Genomic DNA, 16,951 nt, shown 5'->3' on the forward strand with positions numbered 1-16,951 from the left:
GCATCTTCACTTTCCCGTGTCTTCTCTGTATCGGTTTTTGCAGATTACAGAAAATTGGACTAGTACAGGAAATCCCACTCAAAACATGAATAATACCACTTCAGACAACCCACATTCAGGTGTCGAATGAACCCCAGTCCACATGTCATCCTCCAGCTTGTTAGTAGGGTCTTACCATATGTAATAAAGTAATAGTATTTCTTAGAAAATAAACCAAAAAAATAATCATAAGAAAGTACCAAATCATAGGGCCAATAGCCCATCACAGCAAAATAAAATAAAGTGACAATACACATGAATTATGAAGCAATACACCTAGACATAATTTTGATACGGTCGACGAGTCACATGAGCATCATTTCTCCGATTTTTCACATTCATTTCGTTTGGTTCTCTTCTCTGTCAAAAATAAACTATCCACGTAAGAACCAAACGACCCCCAAAAGAAGGGTTCTTTCTTCTTTCGTCTTCTTCTTCGTCTTCCCTCTTTTACCAAGAAAGAGAGCGATCGATTCGCAGAGTTGAAGGGAAGAGAGAAACTGTCGGGATTTGGATAGATTGATGGCGACTTTACAGTCATTGAGGAAAGCATATGGTGCTCTCAAAGACTCTACTACTGTTGGTTTAGCCAAAGTTAATAGCGAATTCAAGGTCTGTCAGTCAGTCAGTCTTCCTTAGATTTCATTTTTCTATTTTTAGTTTCCTTCTTTTTTCTCATTCCTTTTTATAAATCTTAATTTTCTGATTTTTTTTTCTATTTTTTTGGGGGGGTAATTTGAAGGATGTTGATGTCGCAATTGTTAAAGCAACAAATCATGTTGAATGTCCACCAAAGGAAAGACATCTTAGAAGTGAGGGAATCATAATACTTCTTTAATTGAATTTTGAAGTTATTTTGGTGACAAATTTTATCTAATTGAATTGTTTTTTTTTTGTTTCTCTTTTGATTTGATACAGAAATTTTGGCTAATACTTCTGTGGTTCGTCCACGAGCGGATGTTGCTTATTGTATACATGCTTTATCTAGGCGATTGGCAAAGACTCATAACTGGACGGTATGCTATACACTTTTTTCTCTCTCTTTAGAATGTTGGATTTTTAGATCTTAGGCTGCTGTTGAATTTTGAATGAATTCTATTGTGAAGGAGGAGCACTTAAATTTGGTTAAGATACTGGAATTTACTGGGATTTTTTATGTGAGCGGGTCGACATTTAAGAAAACTCAGAAGATCTTGAAACTAGTTATAAAAGGAATTGGAAATTACAACTTTTGGTCGAAATTCAGTGTGACATTGTATACACTAGTAGTGCTGTTTATTTGGATGAATGACTGTTAAATGCATATCAGAAAACACCGCCGCAAACAACGTCTAACTGTCACCTTCCTGTGTTTGGGCATTTACTCTATTTATGTTCATTTTGTAACTATTATGTTCTTATTGTGTGGTGTCCGCAGGTGGCATTGAAAACACTTATAGTTATCCATAGAATGTTACGAGAGGGAGATCCTACTTTCAGGGAAGAGCTCTTGAACTATTCTCAGAGAGGACGTATTTTACAACTATCCAACTTCAAGGATGACTCAAGTCCTATTGGTTAGTTTGTCATTGTCCACCTTCCTCACAGAATTCTCCGTTATTTACGTATTCTTTTTATAGTTTAGTAACTATTTATTTCTTAATTAAGGAGTAGCAGAACATACAGTTGAATGTATTTGTTTCCTTTTCAGCTTGGGATTGCTCTGCATGGGTTCGTACATATGCACTTTTCCTGGAGGAAAGACTAGAATGCTTTAGGGTTTTGAAGTATGATATTGAAGCTGAACGTTTACCAAGACCTGTCCAAGGTCAGGATAAGGTATGTGCTTGAAGTAAGATTCTTGCTCCATCGAAATATATATAGGCTGTCTTGCTAGGCAATGAGGTGTATGATAGAATAGTAGAAGCAAAAGACTAGGAAGCAATCAGGTTTCGGAAGAAAGATTATTAACTACTGAAAGATAAAGGTTAATAACAATGTGAAGTAGTTTAGTTTTAGATGGCATCAACTGTAAAGTTTCTCCACGACATGAAGCTCATATAGTATTTAACAATTGTTTTTTTCCTTTGGAAAGACTGGAATTTCTGTTGGACGTGTAGGGTAGTTAGGGTACCATCTGACTTGGAGATATGATTGTAGTGTGTCCCAAGACGCAGTAAGAAACCCACATCTTTTTGAAATTCAGTCAGTAGAGAATAGTAGAGAGGCCTGCGGTTTTATTTTTAGAGCATGTTGAATTTTGGTTATGGCAGCATCTGTAGTTCGTATGCTAGAAACTAAGATGGTTTCTGGATGAAAGCTTACTCAGTCTCTGTCGCATCATACTTCAGTTTTTTATTTTCACCACTCGCGGTTGAGTAACATTTATAGCCTTTCTTGCTTTTATTATCAGGGGTACAGCAGGACTAGGGATTTGGACAGTGAAGAATTGTTGGAGCAGTTGCCTGCCTTGCAGCAGCTGCTGTATCGTCTTATTGGATGTCGGGTAATGCATGCATTTCTGATAAAAAAGATTGTTCCTTTTAGTCGCATATTACACCAAGCGATTTTCACTTTTCTTTCTTTGTAAAATGCAGTTTGAATTTTGTTTTCATTTCTTTGTTTTGTAAGACTGACATTTGATTTTGACTCTACAGCCAGAAGGGGCGGCGGTTGTCAATTATGTGATACAATATGCCCTTGCTCTGGTAAGTCCATGTGATACTATATATTTTATGTTGTCATAATGATCTCGCTAAAAAGTGCAAGTTTCTGAGTGACAGCTAAATTAAGTAGTAGTAGAAGTTACAAGATAATACAGGGTTGGTTAAATTAATTAGTAGATATGAAAATAATACTCTTCCCTTTCCATTCAATAAAATGATTACCTAGTTAAACGGCATGGAGGGAGTTAGAAACTTGTTATATTTGGAGGATGGAGGTAAATGCTTTCCTGTTCCACCCATCTGTCAGCAACATTAAATAATGCGTGGAAATGCCTGACCATGGTTCTTATCGGCTTTTTAATAACTGCATGATCCCCATTCCCCTGCTCAACCTTTTTGTTACTCTTTCAGGTACTAAAGGAGAGCTTTAAAATTTATTGTGCCATCAATGACGGCATTATAAATCTTGTTGATAAGGTATGTTATCTTCTTGTATCATAGTTAACTAATCTTTATAGTTCCAAGCAACATCTTGCATATTCTTTACCTTACCTGTTTGTATCTTTCACAGTTTTTTGAGATGCCAAGGCATGAAGCCGTGAAGGCCCTCGATATCTACAGACGAGCTGGGCAACAGGTATTACTGCAGGCTTGGTTGAAAATAAATCCTGGAGTTAATTCTTTGGATTGTATACATCTCCTCTTTGCACTGAGGGGTAGTGTCTCTTGAGGGCCTAAGCATAATGAACCTTAAACGAAAGCTTTTATGTTTATTCTGGTTTACTAAAGAAATTTGTGTTTTTTTTTTTAGGCTGGGGGACTTTCTGATTTTTATGAGATTTGCAAAGGATTAGAACTTGCCAGGAATTTCCAGTTTCCAGCCTTGAAAGAGGTAATCCTTCTAAAAGGGACCAAAGTTCATTTCGTTTATTTTCCTTTTAGGAGACTCTTTTGTTGAAACTAACCTGTTCTTCTTTCCCCATCCAGCCACCCCAGTCTTTTCTTGCAACAATGGAAGAGTACATAAGAGAGGCACCGAGGATGGTTACTGTTAGGGAGCCATTGGTTAGTTTTAACACCCTCTTCGCATTCACATTCACATTCACATTCTATCAGCATGAGAATTTGGTTTCAGAGAAAATTCTTGATCTTGATTTGGTAGTCATGATATTTTTGTAACAAAATTTCATTCGATTACCAAACAAGCTGAAGAGAGAAATCTTTTCACTTGTAACAAAACTTGGATTTGCTTGAGAAGATTTATATTGAGTGACAATTGGTCATCCTGAAACAGGAAATGCCTGAGAGGCTCCTCTTGACATACAAACCGGAAGAAGGTCCCTCTATTTCAGATGATATAGAACCATCTTTGGAGGAACCAAATCAACTGCCGCCTGATGTGGAATCTGCATCTGACATGGACGCTCCTCCTCCTCAGGCTAACAATCACCTGGATGACAGTGATCTGCTGGTACAACCCCTCGGTTGATTACATTAGCTCTTTTTTGTGTCTTTTTATTTTTATTTTTCGTGGTAAGTTGTACCGATGCGTATTGTTTTGTTGCTTTATTGTGAGTAGGGGTTAAATTCTACACATCCGAATGCATCTGCAATTGAGGAAAGCAATGCATTGGCTCTTGCCATAGTTTCATCTGGTAAATCTTGCTCGTTAAGTTCTGTTTCTTGTACCTTATTATAGTCGTACAGGCCCATTTATGCTTTATATTTTACAACATGCAGATAGCTCTGCTCCTGCTCCACCAAACGCATTTGATCCTTCTGGATGGGAGCTTGCTCTGGTTACCACTCCTGGAACCGACATTTCTTCTGCCAACAATAGACAATTGGTTGGTCCACTCTACATATCTTTGTTTGTTTTTTTTTGTTCCCTAGCGTATTTTTCGTGCATGATTTGTGATGAACTAGAAGAAACACTGTCCACATAGATATGCCATCTTTATGAAGAGTTTCAACTATTTGTCTTCCGAGATGTGTTGCACATGTTGGAGTTAAATCTTGAATTTGAAATGGAAACTTGTGAAATTATTCACAGGGTGGTGGACTGGACACACTGACTCTGAATAGTTTATTCGACGAAGGAGCCTACAGAGCATCACAGCAGCCTGTTTATGGAGCGCCTGCCCCGAATCCGTTTGAGACGATGCAAGATCCTTTTGCAGTATCAAACAATATTGCACCTTCTCCAGCAGTTCAAATGGCAGGGATGAATCAGCAGCAGATGAATCCCTTTGGTCAGTATCCACCACAACAGCCAACAACAGCTTATCAAGGACACCAGGATCTAATCATGGGTCCTTCAAATCCAAACTTAAATATGAATGCATCAAATCCATTTGGTGATATGGGATTTGGGCCTTTCCCTGCGAACCAGAACCCTTCTCATTCTCACAACAATCCTTTCGGAGCCACCGGTCTCCTGTAACCGCGTCAATCGCGCTAAACTTACACACAAGCGAGGTTCGGCTGGGTTATCTTTTCTTTCTTTTTTTACTCAATGTGTATTCTATTCATGTATTAGGCTTTGTTTTGCCGATGTTTTTGAGTTGGAAAAAAGAAAGAAAGAACAGGAGTTGTAATATTTGGATTGCATAGAAAGCTGTAAGATTTTTCAAGTTTTATATAGTAGTTTATATGCTGATAATTGAACCTGTGTTGTAAATGCAGGTTGGAGACATGGACTGCTTCTAATCTCTGTAAATTTGGGGAAGTTTTCCAACAATAAGATAACAGAGGAGAAAGTCATAAGCTTCTAGATCATTGAATTGAATATAATTTGAAACTCTTTTCAACTATTTCCTTCCATAAATTCCTCAAGCTATTCTCTGACTATATCTCTATGCTTCACATACTTCTCAAATTATCCGTTGAAAATATCAACCAAGAACAAGCCGAAAATTTAAATTTATCGAACACAATTTTGCAACAATGAGTTGTCACTGAAACAACAATGAGATGTCAGTTGTCACTGACCCACTACTGCTGCAGCGGCGCAGCCATCATCCAAAAACCAATTTTTGGAGTACATGGATGGGCAATAAGAAGTGGTTCTGAAATATTTGTCCCTGCGGTGTCTGGTATGTTGATCATGATAATCATTCTTAATTAACTTCTAAAACAAAATAAATAAAAGCTACAGTGTACCAGTTAATTCAGAACAATGGTCCATAGGGACCACAATTGCATGCTTTATCAGAAATAATCACGATGCATCACATTGCCTTAAAAAAGAATCAGTGACGTTTCACCTTCAACCGGATATAATTGATTGATTGGAACATGTTTTTATTACACCTTTAACATTTCTAGCAACAGTTCGTCAGAGTTAACGTTTCTAATTACAGGTTTTTACAGCTATGCTGCAGCGAATAATCAGTATCTCATGTTCCCCTATTAAACTGGCAGCGTCAGCTTGGACGAGATTTTGGAGGTTGCCTATTTATAACATTTTCTTTGGACAGAATTTAGGAGTTTTGAGTCCATAGAACTCAGTCTAAAATACTTGCTCTCAAACAATTTGGTTAGAGTCCCGGAGTTCTTTGAATAGCTTTTCAAAAGTAAAAGAGAAGGTGCTAAAATTAGCAGGAAAAAAATCTAGACAGAGAAAGAAAAAAAAGGAGAAACCTCAAAAAGATTATTCATTCAAAGTTTCATATACATATATATATATATGGTTCCTTCTCTTTAATTACTTTTCCTTTGTCCACAGTACCCGGGCCTTCTTTTTCAAATTCATAAGCGTACATTTGTTGACAGCTAGGGCCATCATCTCATTTACTTACTGATTCATTTCTTTTTTTCTGTACAAAAAAGAACTCGGAGTATTTTGGATCCAAAATTTCTGTTTAATATAGAAGATTTGTTAAAAATCATAGAAATGTAGAAAACATTCCATATGGATGGGCAGCTACAATGGGTGAAACCTGACAATAACAAACAATGAGAATTACATTTTTTTTTTGTGTAAAACAATTTACCAAAGCATTTGTTTAGCATGTTGGACAGTGGCGGAGCCAGGATTTTTATTTGGGTGGGGCATTATGAAAAAAAATCCTTTAACCTTAGTTAATCATTTTTTCTTTTGGTAAATAAGTTACATCCGTTTGCATCATACACTGTAAAATAAAACTTAATGAAAAAATAAATGAACTTTTTACCTTAAAAAATCAATTGTTCATAATACCAAAGGTAAAAGGATTTATAATGGTAAAATGAAATATTAAAAAATCAATTGTCCATAGTATCAATTGATATAGTATTCGATATTGGTTAGGTAAATTGGTACAACTACAGTATAGAGACTATAGTACTTACAACCCTGTAAGGGAAGGCAACCGACTAGGTTCACAAAAGAGAGGAGGAGATTATCGATTTGATGAAATTCCTGATGAACACTAAATAGAAACCCTATGGGTTGTGGCCTTATATTGACGTCTGTATTGTATTTCTCCTACTCGCATACTCACGTACCAAATGACTCACTACCAAACATGTAACACTAGGTACGAGATTTCAAAATTTTAGGTGGGGCCATGGCACCACCCACCCCACTAACAGCTCCGTCTCTGCTGTTGGAGGATTAAATCTTTGACACCATGGATAGAAAGCTTCATCTATTTGGATGAGATATCTTGTGCCCACCTAAGTCTTAGGCCTATTCCTATGGACATGCCAAAAAAATGCTATTTGGCATGCCATGTGGCATGGCAAATGAGTTTCCCCACTATGGTAGATATGTCAAATTTGATTAAAAACATATATTTAATTGTGTTGGGTGGGACCCTAATGAATAAAATATATTTGTGTTTGTATTTAATTAGTTGTATAAAGGGGTTTGGCGGGGTTGGTCTAGCAGTGGGGCTAGTCCAGCTGGCTGGATTTGGGTAGGGGCCTGGGTCCGACTTTAGCCCATAAAAAAAATAATTGAGTGGGACCTTTTAAATATAAAAATATATTAGAATAATGAAAAAGTAAGAAATCTTTTCTTTCACCCCTTCTCAAAAGCGTAGAGAAACTCATCATTTTCTTCCTCCTTTGCTCAAATCTAGTCCCGAAAGGACTAAGATCTGAGCAAAGATTGTTTGTTTTTAGGAGCTATTTAGTTATTTTGAATAAATTTCTTCGCTATTAGAGCGATTTTTTTCTTCGTTGTTAGGGCGATTATTCTCTTCGTTATTAGGGCGATTTTATCTGCACTTTTGATAGTGTTTCATTCTATAGATTTTTTCGTGATTTGGTTTGTTGGATACAAGTACATCAGCGATTTGACGGAGGCAAGATCAAATTATTCTTCAAAAAAATAATAAATCTAGAGTTTCTGGGCTTCTCGCTACGCATGAGTTTTTGGGCAAATCACTCCTCTCTCATAGGAGTATCTCTTTTCAAGAAGAAAATCAATCAAAATGGTCGAACTATGATTTCGAATACCATTCCTTCTCCAATATCTACATACAAGATTTGGGTGCTACCGTTGTGGATCGCTCTTTCTCTTCGCGATTTATTTTCATTTTGCATACATCACTGTAGTTGTTTCATGCTTATTTTGTACTTGTTTTTTTCTTAAAAACCATCATGTAAACGTTTCTTGTTTGGAATGAAATACTAATGGTTTGATTATCCAAAAAAAAAAAAGTAGGAGAGAAGGATAATTTATACATATATATATAATTACTCAGCGATGGAAAGACCAACGTTGGCGGTTGACTGACCAACGAGCGACGAAAAGACCATCGAGCGATGAAATCTCTATCGCTGGATGGAAACTCTGTCGTCTGTGCCTATATGCCAGGACTGACATATAGACATACGAGTTTGGCAGTTTGGCATACCCATAGTGGGTGCATATATGCCAAATTTCATATTTTGACATGTGCATAGGAATAGGCCTTAAGGTGGCCTAAGATTTAGGAAAGGTGAGCTAAGCAATTTATAACTCATAGGTATGAAGTTGGTGAAGGGCCTAAATTTTATTAGGAAGTGCTCCGAGGTCTAAATACTTTTCTCAACCCCAGAATGATAAAATAAGTACTTTTTTAATGTTTTTTTTTCCTTTTTTTTGTAAATTAAATAATCATTCGAAAAAGCTAACTAAGTGAGTTAGCAACCCTTATATCAAAGTGAGTAGAGCCATCGAATGTTCGGATTACAGAGTTTTCCTAATATTTGATTTATTTACTCCAAGAGTTGCAATACAAGGAGGAGGGACATTCACCCAATCCAAATCGGATGTAAAAGATCTAGCCTCCTAAGCTAGTATATCAACCACATTGTTTATTGTTCTAGGAATAAAGAAAAAATCCCAAAAAAAATTGAACAAAAATTAATTTCCTGTTTCACCTCTTCCATGAGGTTCTGATTTTTCCAAGATAAGTACTTTTCTAATGTTGGTTGAATGATTCCCTAATTCTGCTTGTCCAAAATCTTGTTCTTGGAACTTGAAAGTGTCTGATCACTATTAGGGAGCTCATTAAAGCTTTCAACTTTTGGATTGTGGGTGATGACCAATTTATAGATCCTTGGTGTTATAAATGGATTTCATTCTTCGGAATTGTTACTCTCAAATATTTGTCCTCTCCTGATGTTCCTTTTAGAGTTGTTGGTATTGATCATGTCACTAAAACTTCCAAATGAAAAATACTACAACCCCCTACTATATGGGTTCAACATATAGAAACCAAACAAAATGGATCCTTCATTGTCAACTCCATACTTTAAGAAAATGCTACTACTAGGCCCAAAATATCAAATTTTCTTCAGATCTGGCCCATAATTAATTATTATGGATTTTAATAAAACCAAGACTTCCCTTTAGTATATGTAGGTAATAAAACTAGGTATAGATTTCATTTTTCGGTTTCATTTTATTTTTCACTTTCTCTCTCTCATTTTCTTTTGCTCTCTCCGGATGAAGAAACATGTCGCGAAAAAACGATTTCTTAGCGAAATTTGCAGCGAAAAATGGTTTCAAAACCTAGATCTAAGCTTTACAAACAAAGATCCTGATTATCTAAACATGAATTCGACATCAACATCACCTGTTCTTCGGAGATTCAATGAAACGCAATAGAAAATGAATGATAATCATCATCAACAACAACTAAATCTGAAGATTCTCCTAGAAAATCAGACGAACGGGTGACATTTCAATTCAATTATGAGATTTCAATTGAATTGGTTGATTTAATTCTAAGATTTCGAATTTTTATTTTCTGAAAAATCATTTGGGAAACTTTAATAGTTTGATTTCAGTTCAAATCTGTTACAGAAATTATAATCAGTGTTAGATCTATTATAATCTCACCTCTATTTTACTTTTGAGAGAAAATTTTCACAGAAATTTTAAAGAAAATTTTCTAGGGTTCTTGAACAGAATTCGATCTATCTTTTAACCTCACATCTCGATCGATTATCGGTTTTCAGATTCGAAATATGTGAATCATTATCCGTTTTACCCATGTATTTGATATGAATTTCATTTACTTTAATTTTCGAACTGATTTGAGCTCATCTTTCATGGATTTTGTTCTTTGCAGATTGTTTTAAGTTCAATCTATATTGGATTTGGTATTGAGTAGAAGCCATGAAGAATTGTTACAGTTGGTGGCTGCAGAGAAGAGAAGATTGAGATGTTTGTGGTTGACTATGCTGAATTTCAGGCAGTGAAACTGATGGTGGTTGCAATTGAAGCTGCAGAATGGACTGGTGGTGAGATTAGGTGTATGCTTAGGTTGCAGTTACAAAGTTCAGGTGCAAGCTAGTAAGGCAGCAGGATGAGCTGCAGTGATGATTGAGTTTAATTGACTGAATGCTTTGAGCAGAGCCAATAAAGCATAGGCAGTGAAACTGATGGTGGTTGCAATTGAAGTTGCAGAATAGACTTGGTGGTGAGATTAGATTTATGTTGAGGTATGTCTATCTAAATATGAGGCCATTGCGCCTTATTCTGCTTCTAGGTGGCACACAACAGGTACATTTGAGTTTTTTTTTTTAAAATTCTTTTCGTGTACCTGTCTTTTTATTCTCGATTGTCTATATAGATACATCTATTCCAGGTTTATTATATGAAGCGAAAGGCTGTCATAAAGAGGCCGTATTCACTTGTAATGTTGGATGCTAAGTATGTTGTACTAGGTTTTCGGTTATTCAAACTTGAAATCATAGTTTTTCGTTATCTTTAGGCAATATACAAAAGAGACTCTTATAAGGAAAAGAACATTCTTATTGTTTTCAGTTCTTCTACCACAAAGGTATATAACTTATAGATGTGTAACTTCTAGTTACACATGCTAATTAGATATGTAACTTTTACTTACACATACTGATTGAATGTGTATTTTTTCACAGAATCATTTAAATCACTCTCAGACGATAATTAGATCAGTATTGTAATAGGCTTGTGTTTTGCTTTCTCAATTAGTTTTGGTGCACTAAATGATATCTGAATTTGTCTTTTAGCTTGTAAGCATTGTTCTATTCAGTATGTGAAATTGATAAGGTTTATCTTGTCTTCCTAATGGTTTATAAATATAGTTGAATCGTGTCAATTCAAATCAAAGTAAAACGTGCAGATGATGAAGTTAATTTAATATTTATTCACTTTGAACTTAAAAGGGTTGTTTCATCACTTCTCCTTGAGGATCAATTCAATTTTCTGAGGCACAGTCTTCGAAATTTATGTGCTTTTGTATTTTGAAGTCACATGTCTGAACCGTGTATTCATTTGAACTTTGTATTAGGAAGAGAAATGTTTATTTGTTGTAAGTTACCTGACCTTTTTTGGATGTGTAACTATTAGTTACACATGCTAATTAGATATGTAACTTTTAGTTACACAAGTGAAATGGATGTGTAGCTACTAGTTACACATGATAATTAGATGTGTAACTTATATATACACATGATAAAATGCAGTTTACACAAGATGTGGAACTGCAGTTTACATAAGATGTGTAACTGCAGTTTACATAAGATGTGCATATGATATGTGAAGACGTTGAGGTGAAACTTTATTACAAGCAGTGTGCATATGAGATGCAAGCAGTGCTGAGCTTCAATGCTCGTGTTGTTGGAAGTATACAGTGAATACATTGAAGTGAAATTTTATTTCAAGTTTTTTTTTACTTTTTGTTCTTTATTAAACAAGAGGTTATTTACTACTTTTCAAGTGTTTTTCATCTTTGCTTTGCATTTTTGTTTTGTCTCCTGATTTATGATTATTGAAAAGTTAATTTGAACATGAACTTGTGATCCATTGATTGTTTATGTTGAGGCAAATATTTGAGTTTTTTTCATGGTTAAATGTTATTAAATGGTGGTTGTAGACCTTAGAGGATGAACAAGTATTTCGAGTGTTTACTTGAAATGAGGATGGTTAGTTCTGTTATTGCAATGTCTGGGGATTATATATTTCAATACCGATTGAGGCTTTGTTGTACATTTTATGCTGCAGGCGATTTTTTGGACAGTTCATGTGTTGGTTTATGGAGTATCTACCTTAAACAGTGCAGTTGCTTGTAAGAAATGCTAAAAGGTCAGTCTTGTGCCTTATTATACATTTCATGTAGTTTTTGAAACATTAAACAAAATAAGCAAAATGTAAATGTGCTAGGGTAGTAGTAATAATTAGCGGATATATTTGTTGAATTCTTTGTATTGTGTTGCGTCTTCGGTAGCTGAATAGATGGTATCTGAAGACCTCTAGTTTTCATACATTGTTTCTGCTACATAATTTTTTGCAATATTACTTGCTTACACAGGAAAATCATATCTTAGAATGTGAATGGTGACTACTACATTGGTTGACATTGATGTCTTTGAAACTTGTTAGTTTTGATGCTTTGATGAATTTTTTTCCAGAGGTACAAAATTAGGCTTAGTATTTGCTGATTACGTAAGTCATATGTATGTGTAATTCCTAGTTACACATGCTATATGCATGTGTAACTTCCAGTTACACTAGCCAGATGCATGTGTATCTCCTAGTTACAGATGTTAAATGCACATGCAAAAAGTGTTATTCTTATTTTTGGTAATTTTATTAACAGAAAGTTGATTCATTTCTCATGAAATATTATATGTAAGGTTCTATAGAATCTAAAAAAATATTATATGTTCTATATACACTGAAACTATTTTTGTGTTCTACGGAGACAGGAACCGTAGTCATGGTTTGCTTATTTGTGGTATTGGTCTCGCTGGAACTGGAGTTGACGCTGAATACACAAGTCAGATGCATGTGTAACTCTCAATTACACTAGATAGACGCATATGTAACTCTCGATTACACTAGACAGATGTGTGTGTAAAGTCTAGTTACACATGCTAAAAAATTGTTGTAAACGAATATTAAAGTAATACATGTATTTTTTTATGTTTTCTTTTTGATGTCTATTTTTTGCATATATATACAAGTGTAACTTTGCATTACACATGTCACAAGGATGTGTAACTTCTGGATACACATGCCATATGCATGTGTAACTTCTTTTTACACATTCGCACTGTACTTTAATAATTTCGGTCCTAGATTTAATAATTTTGGGCTAGATTTAAATAATATTTAATTACGGGCTTGACAATATACATAAGGGTATAAAAGTCTTTTAATAATTTGGGGGCTAGATATAAACTTCTTTTAATTAAGGGCCTCATATTATGGGTTACCCATGGGTGGGGCCTGAGCCTAATTTTCCCAACTTCCAAAGTATTATGGTTAACTCTGATGATGCTTTTATTCGGAAGATCATTTTTGTTCCCTTGAGAAAGTCATGTACTCCATATATGACGGTTTGAGTTTTTTCTAAAGGACAATAAGTTCTCTTATAAATCTGCATATTTGGGGATTTTAGAGGACTTAAGTCCTCTCCAAATATGAATCTTTGGAAATGTGTTCGGAAAATCAGGACTCATTATAGAGTCCAGTTACTTGTTTGGAACGCTGCTAGGAATCATATTTGTAAGGATGGTTCTTAGTTTTGGAGCACCAATTGTTTTTATTACCTGTTTCAGATATTTTTGAGTGACGCTTCAAGCGGGTCAGGGTTTGACACACTTGACAAGCGCCAACTTCCAGATACACCACTTGAGAAATCCGATTTCAAATTTTGTGTTTCAATCTAATTTCACCAAGTAAATGTTCATCGATTATTAATTTTGATTACCAACTTATCCAATAATTTACCTTTTAAACAGTTGTTCATAGAGTTGTCCCAGATGCTTTATAAACACACAAACAAACAACATCAAAATAAACAAATGATACGAATTACCTTACCTTAATACGTAATAATCATCTCCTAACAGACACCAATGCTTCTTAAGGAGGATTCACATTAAAATCCTAAAAAGGGGTTTCCACCAAAACTGCAGTCTGCAGATAGTTCTAAACACTTAGAGCATGTTTGGTACAATTTTCAAAAATAGTTTTCCACTGTTTTAAAAACATACATTTTTTTCCTTTTTTTCATTTTCTAAATATTGTTTGGTAAAATGTTTTTAAAAACAAGGAAAATCAACTAAATCGGATCAAATGTAAAGATTCGTCTAAGAGATAGTGATATTAGCCATGACTCACTTGCAATCGTTTCTCCGATCTCTTATTTTGTTCTGAAAAGAAAAAAAGAACAAAGAAAAGAAAAAGAGAAAACACAGGAAACAATATTTGTTGTTTTCATTTTTTGGTTTTCAAAAACAGAAAACAGATGGAAAACATTTTCTGAAAATATCCCTACCAAACGCGTTTTCTCCTGTTTTCTGTTTTATCTGTTTTTGAAAACTGTACCAAACATGACCTTAGATTCTATTGGACAACTACTTAGTTTTAATTACCTCATGCAGTCTCCGTGGAGCTCTGGGCCTATATATGTGAAACCCATATTGATGTAGCCAGTACTTACCTCTTAGCTATATACAGATGCTTAAATCTATCTAATATATGCAACTCACCTCTAATGAATAAGAGTTCTCCTTTTCCCCTTCTTCCATATTCTAGTAATAATAACACAACATCCTCTTGAATTAATGATTACAAAAATAGTTTTCTTTTACCAGAGAGTTAATTTTAAGGTTTTAAAAATAAAATAAAACTGAATATGAGATTTATTAAATGTAAAATTAAGTGAAATTGTCTCCCTCAATTGAGGTTAATAACCATAAAAGAAAATCATTTTGCCTAAGTAAAGTAAACATACAACCATAAGCTTGTTTAGCTAGTAGGTCTGCAGAACTATGGGTCTCTCTCGGCACATATCTACATTTCCGGTTATCAAAATTTGACAATAGACTTATGCAGTCCAGAATCACAAGATTTTTGATTCATCTACCTAAATTTTTTTCCCATTAATAGTTGACACTACATTCATATTATCTCCCTCCAAGTGCAGATGTGTTGTATGCATTTCCTTATCCCATAGATTGCTTCCGCTGGACATAATGCCTCTGCTTGCTCTTCATCTGCATCAGGTGCTTGTAAGCCATTTGATCATTTACAAATCCCTACATCAGACGGAATGATTAGACCAACCCTAGCAGTTTTTGTAATATCATGAAAACTAGCATCAAAGTTAATCTTTTCGAAAGACTGTAGTCTAGTTTACCAATCCAGACACGATTTTGTGATATATTTTGGTCTAACTAACCAAAAGGCATAGTAAAGTTCATTTTAGCTTAACTAGGCTAGAGTGGTAAAATTCAGACACACTTTTAGGATAAAATTCAAATATGTGCATACTTTCGCCTAAAATATGTCATATATGTGGCTTCCCCTTAGCTTGATAAACGAATGTTGGTATTGATACTTAGTTATTATTAATTAGAGGAAAATATTAGTCGTTGGTGAGATTTATATAATTATTAGTTGTTAACGGCAGAGATGAATTGTATTATCTCAAGGTAAGTTTTATTCTGGTAGCCAGTATAAAAGGTCTTATATCCGGTTGTTTGGTGGTTATGAAATAAGAAGATAATATTTAAGCTGTCATGTTTGTTAAGAGACGGATTTTGTTTGTTTGTGAGAACGGTTTGTTATACCAATATGTTCTTGTCATAATAATTAGTATCAGAGCAGGTTTACATCTCACCATGACAAAATATTCAATAAAGGAATTAAATGATTGTTTGGATAGTCATGCTAAAGAGATGAAGCTGCTACTGACCATGTTGACAGAAGAGTTGGAATCTTAAGCTTCACGTGAATCTGAAGAACGTTTGGCCTCAATGAAAAAATAGATTAGACCTTGGACACCGTACACAACCTCGTTGTTCAGAAATCAACCACAAAAACACCATGAAGGATATTCTTATCCAAAATACCACCACACAAGATAGGAATAAGTCAATCAAGGATAAATTCAACACAACTCCGAGAGTAAAAACTACGGGGGTACCAAAATACACCACCAATTTTTGCTTATGCAATCTGTATGGACAAACTTAATATAACTCCGAGAGTAAAAACTCAATCAAGGAAAGTTCCTAGAGTTATATCTCTTTCTCTATTGTTGTTATAACGTATACATAATTGAATCAGTGAACCTAACTACAAAGAGAGTTCTTGAACAGTACCAAAGACCAATGTCCAAGGATCAATCAAGACTTATCCAACTAACAAGGTTGGATCTAGATACTGTGACTGATCAACGCACAACCTGTTTTATAAAGATAAACAATATAATGCGGAAAAATAAATAACACAGACACCAGAAATTTTGTTAACGAGGAAACCACAAATACAGAAAAACCCCAAGACTTAGTCCGGATTGAACATCAAACTGTATTAAGCTACTATATACACTAGCCTACTACCAATTAACTTCGGCATGGAATGTAGTTGAGCCCGAACTAAGTCTCTCACTGATTCAGGCACAGTCACGCTCCTTATGCCTCTTTAATCCCAACAGGAATCCACGCAATTGATTCCCTTAGACGATCTCGCACCAACTAAGAGTTGCTTCAACTCAAATGGAAATTTTAAACCAAACCTAACTCCCACAGATTAAACCTATGATTGATTTCCTGATTTACGATCTAAATGGATGATCAGATCAAATGATAGATCCAGGTGATGGAAATCGATAGTAACTTAGACAAAAGTTTGGCTATCCTCAAAATCCGGACTTATGCCACCCGAAGTCCATCCTAGATTATTATTCACCTCACAAGTATGAAACTTGCAGAATCTAAAAAGTATGAGACGAAGAGATTTTGTTGATTACTATCTATCTTGATTGATAGAACAAGGCTCTACAAACAAT

General features: G+C 35.0%; 1 protein-coding gene across 2 annotated transcripts; it reads left to right on the forward strand.

Annotated features, from left to right (window-relative positions):
* Positions 1-386: 386 nt before the first annotated feature.
* On the forward strand, positions 387-5,631 carry LOC113275572 (putative clathrin assembly protein At2g01600). Of its 2 annotated transcripts, XM_026525108.1 has the most exons (16): positions 387-651; positions 782-851; positions 958-1,055; positions 1,457-1,595; positions 1,730-1,857; positions 2,432-2,524; positions 2,676-2,726; positions 3,096-3,161; positions 3,256-3,321; positions 3,496-3,576; positions 3,672-3,749; positions 3,979-4,155; positions 4,264-4,339; positions 4,425-4,531; positions 4,738-5,162; positions 5,370-5,631. In XM_026525108.1, the coding sequence occupies exons 1-15, from the start codon at positions 562-564 to the stop codon at positions 5,125-5,127; spliced, it is 1,710 nt and encodes a 569-aa protein (XP_026380893.1). In that variant the 5' UTR covers positions 387-561; the 3' UTR covers positions 5,128-5,162; positions 5,370-5,631. The 2 variants fall into 2 exon arrangements, with proteins under 2 accessions (XP_026380893.1, XP_026380892.1); XM_026525107.1 differs by lacking the exon at positions 5,370-5,631 and having other exon boundaries at positions 4,738-5,346.
* The last annotated feature ends 11,320 nt before the right edge of the window (positions 5,632-16,951 follow it).

The sequence above is a fragment of the Papaver somniferum genome, chromosome 4 (assembly GCF_003573695.1).
Source record: "Papaver somniferum cultivar HN1 chromosome 4, ASM357369v1, whole genome shotgun sequence".
Taxonomy (NCBI): domain Eukaryota; kingdom Viridiplantae; phylum Streptophyta; class Magnoliopsida; order Ranunculales; family Papaveraceae; genus Papaver; species Papaver somniferum.

Bases quoted from the DNA above. Each gene is read 5' to 3' on its own strand.
- LOC113275572 (XM_026525108.1), top strand. From the start codon at position 562: ATGGCGACTTTACAGTCATTGAGGAAAGCATATGGTGCTCTCAAAGAC. The intron at 2,525-2,675 runs GTAATGCATGCA...TTGACTCTACAG, and splicing joins ATCGTCTTATTGGATGTCGG to CCAGAAGGGGCGGCGGTTGT. The intron at 3,162-3,255 runs GTATGTTATCTT...TATCTTTCACAG, and splicing joins TTATAAATCTTGTTGATAAG to TTTTTTGAGATGCCAAGGCA.